We start from the raw sequence: 10,390 nt of genomic DNA, 5'->3' as shown, positions 1-10,390 counted from the left end.
ACATATTTTCTCTCGTGTGATATAGCCAAGCAATTAATTAAACCTCTCCCAGCAATCACAAACATTATTTAAATTTTTTTTACAGTCAGAGCGTGGTTGCCTAGCAACCTAGTAAAATGAAGCATTCCTCTTTTGAATTAGTCAATGGGTTATCTTAAAATATTAATTTGCACAGGCGACTTTTTTTTGGCGGTTTTCCGGACTATCGCCAAATATATAAACCTTTATTGCTGCCCAATTTACCACCCAATTTTTTTAAAATTTTTTTAAAAATTTTCAAGTGCCTAGATTCCAAATATGTAAAAATATATATATGTTTATTCAGAGAAAGTACGTTTTTGTGTCTGATTTCGTAACTTAATTAATAGTTAGCACTAATTAATTAGCATATTTGAGGTCACCCCCAGAAACCATTAAGATTGACACTTAGTTCGTGAAAATCCGATCATTAGAACGAAAATTATTCAGGGTGATTCGTTTTTTTTTTTTTGCGGACTGTACATAAAAGCATTATACTGTATGCATGCAAAGTGTTTTGTAACCACCCCCCTTAACATATACATAAAAAACTCTTGTCAAAAAATGTGCAAATGTGGATCGTAAATTGATATTTAAGCTAGGAGGAAAATTAAAAGCCTATAGAATTTTGACGAATAATTAATGAGAAAGAGGATAGACGGAAACTTGTTTGATTGCGCTATAAAACAGAGAGAAGTTGAAAGATACTTGAAGCTCTCTTAAGTTTAAATCAGCAATCAAACAGGTTTTGATATTCTTTACGCTCCGACTTTGATAGCGTTTTCATATCTTCTTCGCCAAAATATTAATTTGAGATTCCTAATGTGTCTAATTTTTTTTACTTCCTTTTTGAAAAGAATGGTAAAAATGTATTTCGGGCGATGTTAAGGCGATTCAAGTAGGAGCAATAAAAAAGAATATTTTGACAAAATGCCATATGCCAATGTTTGTGAAGACTTATTTCATAAATGTACTCATCAGATCACTGACCATGGGGCAAATATAAAGTATATTCAGTGGTCGACGGATCATAGGTTAGTATCTCCTTGAATCTCCTTAACCGTGAGAAATTTTTCTGGTTTACCTTTCCGTTCGTTTAGTTCTTCCAAAGAGTTTTCCACGAAGGCTAGTTTGTCCCGATGATTTATCCGGGAGTGTCCGTGTCTTCTGGGTTGTATTTAAAATTACAAAACCAAAGAGTTGAAAATTGATAGTCCTCAACTCAGATTGTTCACCAGTTATAAAATAAAATAAAACGTGCATCAAATATGACACACAATATTTCTCCTATTTATGTAAATATCCTTAAATGTGAAAACTGCCGAATTATTAAAAAATAACAAATCTATTTCAAATAATTTTACCGAAAATTTCCCTTCATAAATATTATCCTCTTGCATCGTAGTTCAATAAATCGAATATTATTCCAAGCTAATAATAACAAGAATAAATCGTAGATATAAAATTTTACATACAACTTAAATACTTATGTCCACCCATGAAATGCACAAAATCAAGTTTAATATCACATATAAATTACTATTCTGTTTTCAGTTCTGGAATGAATCTGTATCTAAATATTTTACCCGGCATTTCAGGAAGAATCCAGTTTGCTACTTTTTTGTTTGGAGTTCTTGCGACCAATTGAGATTTCCAAGAACCATCCTACAAATAGAGATTCATAAATATATTAAAATAATATAATATAATCTATATATATATTTCTCTTACACGGCACCAAAAAAAAGCCTCATTACAAATCCCCGAATGGCAACGCTAGAAAATCGACCAATGATTGCTGCTAAAAATGTCACATGGCAAATGTCACATGAGGTGGCTCAACATATAGCGCTTTTAAAAACGGAAACAATAACCAGAGTGAGCATTATCAGGTTGTTCAATTCAGATTCATGCCCTAAAAACATGATAATATTTAATTTAAACTCAATTAGGAATTAATTAATTAATTGAAGTGAGAATGCTTTAAAAGGCCGCTGTTGAATTGATATTTTTCTACTGGGAGCTACCTAAACGTCTAAAAAACGTTTAAGTGTTTGTATTGAATGCATTGAATTTTTTTATATTTCGCGTTTATTTATGCATTGAATTTTCACGCTTTAAAATGCAGAATATTAGTGAAGCAATATTTGATAATTTATTTTGCTAATATGTTTCTTATTTAGCTAATGTTTTGATTTTTTCACCATGTACAATCTAAATAGCTAATATACTTTTTTAAAAGCCAATAAGAACATTGGTAGAATTCTTCTACATAAGTACAATACTATGTCTTTGATGATAAAATACTATGTCTTTGATGATAATATATTATGTCTTTGTGCTAGAACATTGTGTTCATTGGCGAGCGAGCGCAGCGAGCCATGGTTCACGGCGTGAACCACATAGGATTGCGTAGCAATTCTCGGGGGTTGGCGAGCGTTAGCGAGCAGGGGGCGGAGCCTCCTAGTATAATATAATAAATGAAAATTCGATTCTGGTTATAATTGAAAACATTTGAACGTATTTGCCTGAAATAAAAATTAATGAAAAAGCTGAAGATTTAAAGTTTTGCTTTGAATTTTACTTACATGTAAAATTTGAACAGTAACCAATAACGTAGTAGTCAAAATTTAATCCCGTAGTAGAGGATCATGCATAGATCCATACTCAAAGAACCAAGCACAGTGACATTTCAAGGAATTTTTTTTTTTAAAAAATGGTTTTAGACTGTGAAGTATGCGATAGCTGCTCCAACACAATTCATTGAGACTTGTAATAGCATAATGCTCATCACTTAAGAACGACAATAACGCATTTATAAATCTGGTAAGTTGAGCTATTATAATGCTAAACAATGTAAAATACAAAAAGTAATTACCCATTTATTTGCTTCTGTATCCTAAAGTTTTGCATGAAATTATTTTAGTATAATACAACTCAAATCGATAAATTGAGTTTTAATATAATATCACTAAAAATGTGTGTGCACTATTTTATACAGGATGTTCGACTATGATGGGTCTTAACACATATTTTTAGAATCCTAGTAAAGTAATAATAAATACACTATCCTAGTAGTAATAAATACACAAATGAATATTTAAGCAAGGATAACAACAACGAAATGTAATGATTCACTTCTCAAGATATGGGCTAGTTTTATGTGGCTGTACCTCATACGAACTGTATTACTGTTCTCCAAATTTCCGCCAAATATAACTGGAACAATTATATGAAGCTAAACTTATCTCCAATAAGAACTTTTAAACCTAAGCAGAACAGCAAATTTTAGACAGTAGGAATATATAATGAAGTGGCAGACTTTCTCTCTCTGTTGCTTAAGGAATGGAAAAATTGATGATCGCTTAGTTTTACATTTATAATGGTTTGTAACGTTTATGGATTATGAGTCGTCAGACTGACAAACTGTGCCAAAAAGGGTTAAATAAATGTGCGAGGTTGACCTGAAAGTTTAATTAAAAGGTTATGAAATATTTCATCCTATTTTATGCTCTTTCAATGAATCACGTGGATGCAACTAAACCAAAAAAGTAGAGCCGTGGCGGCTCAGGGAATAGAGCGTTCGCCTTCCAAGGAGTGAACCGGGTTTGAATCCCGGCGATGGCTGGTTGATACGAATTCCGCACCCGACTAGCACCGACGACAATGCTGGCGTGAAATATCATCAGTGGTAGACGGATCGCGGGTTAGAGTCCCCTTGCCGTCAGGCTAACCGCGGGAGGTTCTCGTGGTCTACCTCTCCATGTAACGCAAATGCTGGTTAGTTCCACCAAAAAAATTCTCCACGAAAGCAAATTTCACCCAATACTTTATCCAGAGTTCCTTTGCCTTTTGAATTGAGTTCAAAGCTACGGAGTTGAACATTAGTAGTCATTAACCAAAATTGAGTCTGTTGCTCAACGACGGTTTTTAAACTAAAAAATCAAGCAAAGCATTCCTGAAGTAGCCCATTGTAGGCGAAGGGGTTCATGGAGGATAAGGCTCCATAATTTCGAAACAATGTGGTCAGCACTGCGCACAGGCAGCCATTACTTCCCAGACAAGCTAGTATCCATCGATCTGAAGCTGGGTGGGCTTCTAGCCGCCACTGGTGTTCGACCTTCAGTTCTTATGCAATGAAATTCAAACCATAAAAGAAATATTTAATATCAGTAATATGAAACTCACGCTGTGCTTGTGAAACTTGAAAACTGTGGACGATAGAGCACAACCTACAAATCCAATAGCTGAATCAGGATTATGAAGGAACCTAACTTCGAGTGGAATTAGACCTTCTGCTCCTAAATCCATTCGCTGGATTCGCTTTCTGGTAGTCCAATCCCAAATGTTAATACTGTGACCATAATGACCTAAGACAAAAAAAAAAGGTCAATCATCAATAATTCATTTTTTTTAAATCATTAGATACTATCAGTGACCCTGAATCGATGAAAAACAAGTAAAGTGAATATTCTAAATTTTGTTGATTTTTCTTCTTTTTAATGCTTTTTGCGACAAATACTGTTTCTAAAGCATCGCTCACTTCGCTGGTCGAGAACTGAGATCCGTGAGTTCGATTCTGGCAGTCGACTAAATTACCGGCATCCATGCGTAGCAAGGTAGGTGCACGTTAAATCTGTCTAGGCTAAAATTTCTCTTGTTAATTTAGTTGTTTGAGTTCAGAGAGAGAAGTATCAGCTCAAGTGCTGTAAACATCATAAGACTGGGATCAAAATTACGTAGCATTCCTACCATAGCCGTTAAAAGATAGAGCCCGAAAATGGGGCTAGATAGTTTTCCATCATTGGGTGATGTGATTCTCAAACCATCAAAAATAATTAAATAACCAGCAAGATAATATGGCTCTACGTTGCACCATGTTGAAATTTGTCTCTAATTTGGGCTAACACATCGGCTGATAAGTTTCCAGTCTGACATACAGATGGCTCCCTAAATGCAGAATTAGTATTTTGTTTAGCAAGTCCTAACCTTCAAATAAAAGGTGTTAAAAGGTGTTTATAACGATCTATAGATTGATTTTAAAGTTACAGTGATTTTAATCGAACACCAATTTATATTATTGAAACAATAGATAAAAAAGAATTTCGTGTTCTTATAAGACATTGTTATTTAACTGGAAAAAACACGGTAGAAACTAAAGCGTGGCTTCGATAAGTGTTATCCGGGTTCTTCACCAGGAAAATCGACCATTATTGACTGGTTTGCTGATTTTAAACGTAGTCGTACAAATGTTGAAGATGCGCCACGCTCTGGACGTCCTAAAGATGTGGTAAATCCTGAAAACATAATAAAAGTCCACAAAACTGTTATAGAAAACAAAAAAGTGAAGTAGCATGACATAGCTGATACTCTAAATATATCAAAAGAGCTTTAGGCTTTATTTTGCACGAACATTTGTTTACGAGAAGGCTGTTTTCGAAGTGGGTGCCGCGTGTGCTAACAGCTGACCAAAAACAAGAACGAATTGATGATTCCGAGAGCTGTTTGACATTGTGTCAGACACCCCCTATTCACCCGCACCCACCCTATTCACCAGATTTGGCTCCTAGTGACTTTTATTTGTTTGCAGACTTGAAAAAAATGCTCGTGGGATTCACGAAATTCTTTTTAATCCATTGTTTCAATAATATTAATTGGTGTTCAATTAAAATCACTGTAACTTTAAAATCAATCTACAGATCGTTATGAAATTTTGACACCTTTTATTTGAAGTTTAGGACTTGCTAAACAAAATACTAATTCTGCATTTAGGGCGCCATCTGTATGTTAGACCGGAAACTTATCAGCCGATGTGTTATATTATGGCTCAAAAGACTTAAAACTTTTAACAGTAAAATGATTAAGTTTTTTGTGTTATTTCCTATATCTGTAAGCCAGCAGATAAACATTTTCAAATCTTTCAGATTCAATTCTTGAAAAAAATAAATAAACCTCATTAAAATGTTTATTTTATACAAAAATTAATAAAGAAAAATTTGCAGCAAATTTACCTTTTTGTACGTCTTCCAGAAAAAATCCATTTCTAAAAACATTGGGTGCAGCCCATTCTGTGCTAACCATAACATTGTGGCGAGGCTGATACCAATAATCATAGTTAAATTCAACACTATCATTTTCGTCTTGCCATGTGCCTTTCACTTTGAATGTGCCTTGCTCTAATAGTACAAAAGTGCCTGAAAAGGAAGACTTATATTATTGATACTTTATTGCAACATTTAAAATTTTGAAATCAAGTCTGTTCCAAACATTATGCTAAACTAAACAATATGCATGGAACAAGAAGAATGCTGACACCTAGACTAGTAATAACTAGTTCTAAATAAATATATAATAATGATTAAAAAGTAAACATCGTACATGACTTCAGTTACCATCATTTAGTTGAATATTAGTTGTTATATATTTTGAGATTTGCATGTAACCATATTTTGCTTTAGCAAAAAAATTTTTAAAAAAAGAAAAAGAACACCTATGAAAACGTATACAAACGTTTCGTACTTCTGCTGCTGTATTTACGTACAATCTTATCGTTGACTGTTTTCTAATAGGTATAACTCTCAAGGTCACCACTAAATAAAAACATTTTTATTTACCTCGATTGTTAACCAATAAACTTATTTAAATAATCCTTTCCTATTCTTTCTACTAATCTTTTCAAGAAATAATTCTCACTTTCGTGCCATTTTGTTCTTTTGAAAAGGAAAAACTGTTTTTCTTAGTGACTTCTAACTATCAGCTTGAAAACCGTTAAAATAGAGCGTTTTTGAAATTTTTCAAAATTGTCGCTTTAAAATGTATTTAACTTTCCCATAACATAAACACCAGCTTTTTTTCACAAATGAGAATTTTTTAAAAAAAAAAAAACTTGCTCGTGTTTTTAAATACAAATTTATAATTTCTTTTGCAAACAATATTACTTTGATTTTATATCAGAACAAAGAAATGTTATTGTTGTTAATCGTATTTGTAACTTTTTATTGAAATTTTTGAAATTTTTTTTTTAAATAGAATTTAGAAAATTTACTTCACATTAAATCGATCCCAATCACAATAGCCCTAATGCATGCAAATGTTTAAAAAAAATCGTTTTAAGCAGTGGTAGCTAAACCAAGAAACTATCACTATTTCTAAACCATAAACTTTTTTCCACTATCATGTTTTGAAGTTCTCATTCTTGTCTATAATCATTGTTCTTCAAATTCTCCCTAATTTTTCAACTCATTCGTGATCAAATCATGTTAGGTTTCCTTAAAATGAAAAGATAAAGGGGGTATAAATATTTAATAGTAGCCAGTTGAAGCACAGCCTACAAATGTGATAAAGTGATGAGTCACGAGTTCGATTCTGGAGTCTGATTAAACAGGGTACATACGAAGCAATTCATAGATTAAATCTATATGATGGAATAAAGGATAAGACTGAATTTAGGTTTCAATGTTACAAGAGCCAAAATTGTCTATGCTCCAAATAGAGCTGCGATGGCTCAGGGGATAGAGCATTCGCCTTCCAATAAATTGAACCGGTTTCGAATCCCAGTAGATATGAATTCCGCATCCAGCTTGCACCGACCACAGTGCTGATGTGAAATATCCTCAGTAGTAGACTGATCATGGGTTAGACTCCCCTTGTCCTCAGACTAACCGTGGGAGGTTCTTGTGGTCTTACTCTCCATGTGAAGCAAATGCGGGTTAGTTCCATCAATAGTTCCATCAGCGGGTTAGTTCCATTATAAGTCATCCTCGAAGGCAAATTTTCCCCAATACTTGATCCAGGAGTTCCCTTGTCTTCTGGATTGGGTTCAAAATTACAAGGCTACGTAGTTGAACATTCGTAGTCGTAAACCCAAAAATTGGGTCGACTGTTCAACGACGGTTATATAATATTAAAAATAAAATATACTCCAAATAAAAAGACATTAAATTCTCAATTTACCGAATCAAATGGTGCTCTGAACTAAGTCTGCTGCAAAAAAGAGGCTATGGGGAGAAAGATCTGGAAGGAACCTATGGATGATATGAACCGTGTTTAGCAAAAAGAAGATAAGCTCCACCCACTAAGAGTCTGCGTGGTTTAAAACTAAAGTGGAAGTTGCAGAAATGTGGTCGAACCAGGCATTGCCCACCTCGTTTGAACAACGGATCAAAAATATGTGGCAGTCATGCAATGGGCATAAAAGAAAAAGCCAATTAAGTGGGTTCGACCATGCCAAGGTGTATTGTTGTTTTTAAACTTCAGTTGTTATTTTTCCCTAATTAAAGTTAGAGCATTTAAATCACCCGTTAAAAACGTATCAACTACGATTTTTTTTTTAAAATTTCTATATGGTTTTTTGAGTTGTCCCTCGTTACTCTGATGCAATTCTTTTGATCTTGATGAAAAAATATTATAGTTTCTTAAAATTATAATTCTAGCATTCATATGATACTCATATATGATTTAATTAATCAAACTGTATTACTTAAAGATGAAGCAAAAGAAAAATATGAAATAGATACACACACCTTTAGCTTCTCCAGTTTCATCACCTAAGCAGCTTATCATGACATCACCACTTGGCAAACAATGCACTGTATGAGGACCACCGGCTTTTCCCTTCTCATGAAATTCTTGGGTATCAACTACCTAAAATCATGATAAGACAATATAATTATTATAATGATGATATTTTTTATTAAAGAGCATTTAACACTAACAGAAAATTAATTTTCACTGAAGAAGTGGAATTCTAAAATTTTAGAAATAGAATTTTGAAATTTTCATCTTTCAAAATATTAATTAACATTGATCAAAATATTGATCTTTTAATCATTTAAAAACATTTCAAAAATACTATTTCTGTATAGCTGCAGTTTTGGTAAATTCAGCAGAATAATTTTTCTTAGTTATTAAATTTTTTAGCAGCATTTAAAATAACGTGGTATTTTCTTTATTGTGACATCACCACTGCAATTATCCACAGTAATGTGGATAACAACAAAAAAAATATCAACCTAACCAATTAATCATCAGATCTTTTTAAATTTTCGATTTTCTTTTCTTTTTAAAACAATAATGAGCTTAGATAACTTTAAAGCTATGAAGAAAAACAAGTTTGAAGTTAATAAATGAATATTATTTTGTGTGTAACATCGTATTTTGAAAAGCTTATACCTCTTATGCAAGTGGTCAATAAACTCTACTCCAAAGTGTGGGCAATCGTGGGATTGCCCACACTTAATCCAAATACAAACTGCTTTCAAATCGCACAAATTTCACATGTGCCTCAATTTTCCAACCAATTTTATATACTAATCGGTGTTTGTATCATTGATTTACCGAATGTGATAATGTCAAATAGATCATATGCTGCAATAATGGGACATTTAATACTGACTCAATCTTTAAAAAAAAATTCTAAAAACACAGATGCGTGTTTGAATTACTTATTTGGCTGTAGAAATAATGGATATTATTTTAAAAATCCAATCTATTAAACCAAGAATCACATTTAACTCTAACTTAGAACATAAAATCGTCCACAAAACACGCAAAAATTAACTATTTAGAAGCCACACAAATGACATATTTTAATAAATAAACGAAATATTGAAAAACTGTCAAATAAAGTCCTCTTTCAACAGCTATTTTAAATTACTAAAATAGGCTTTGCATCACTTTAAAATATACAAAGACTTCTTTTCTGTTAAATGGCATTGTTGCCATTTGGTCAATAATAACTTATTTTCTAATACATCAGGTCAAAGAGACATAGTTTCACATGTAAAGAATGGGGCTCATGAAGCCTATATCACTGCAGTAAAACACGATCTAAGTTTTATTTTTGGATTTTGTTCTTAAATTTGGGGGAACTTATAATTTACGATAAGATTCAAAGATATTATATTAAAATTACTTATGTTCCTTGATTGCTAAACTCCTGTAAGATCCTTAATGAGGACGGTCAATGAATTAGTTACTATATAGATTTGTCTAAGAAAAAACGGATTTTTTTTTATTAAGTGTAACCAAATATGATAAAGCTGGTACTGGCACATACTTCCAAAAATAATCAATTTAACCAGAATATAATTTTTTCTTTATTTAAATGCTTGTTTTTGGAATTTGAGGATTATTTAAGGTTTATTTAACACCTTTATAGTCACTCAAACGCTCATTGCAACTTCCACAAAAAAATAATAATAATAATAATAATTTAATTACCACGCTAATTTTGCATGGCTTGCCCGTCTGGCCAAAATGATTTTTGTGTGTTCTATATTGCATTAATTTTTTCAAACCATTTTAGTAACGATAATAATAAAAAAAAATTAAAAACATTAAAAATTTACTCGAATTATGTGTTTCTAATAAT

General features: G+C 32.4%; 2 protein-coding genes across 2 annotated transcripts in view; both read right to left on the bottom strand.

The window, feature by feature from the left end:
* Nucleotides 1-10,390, bottom strand: part of LOC107447731 (methanethiol oxidase) — a 31,978-nt gene that overhangs the window by 16,222 nt on the left and 5,366 nt on the right. The gene's annotated exons all lie outside the window — the stretch shown is intronic.
* The window catches only part of LOC122270351 (methanethiol oxidase-like), a 10,643-nt gene continuing 1,775 nt past the window's right edge, over nt 1,523-10,390 (bottom strand). Inside the window, exons 2-5 of the mRNA XM_071179057.1 lie at nt 8,541-8,661; nt 6,030-6,212; nt 4,207-4,388; nt 1,523-1,683 (exon numbers count right to left, since the gene is read on the bottom strand). Coding sequence (XP_071035158.1) covers nt 1,558-1,683; nt 4,207-4,388; nt 6,030-6,212; nt 8,541-8,661 — 612 coding nt within the window. The 3' untranslated portion in view covers nt 1,523-1,557. The remainder of the gene's footprint in view (nt 1,684-4,206; nt 4,389-6,029; nt 6,213-8,540; nt 8,662-10,390) is intronic.

The sequence above is a fragment of the Parasteatoda tepidariorum genome, chromosome 3 (genome assembly GCF_043381705.1).
Source record: "Parasteatoda tepidariorum isolate YZ-2023 chromosome 3, CAS_Ptep_4.0, whole genome shotgun sequence".
Classification (NCBI taxonomy): Eukaryota; Metazoa; Arthropoda; class Arachnida; order Araneae; family Theridiidae; genus Parasteatoda; species Parasteatoda tepidariorum.
Note: the sequence above shows the minus strand (reverse complement) of the source record. Positions and strands in the feature narration are given on the sequence as shown.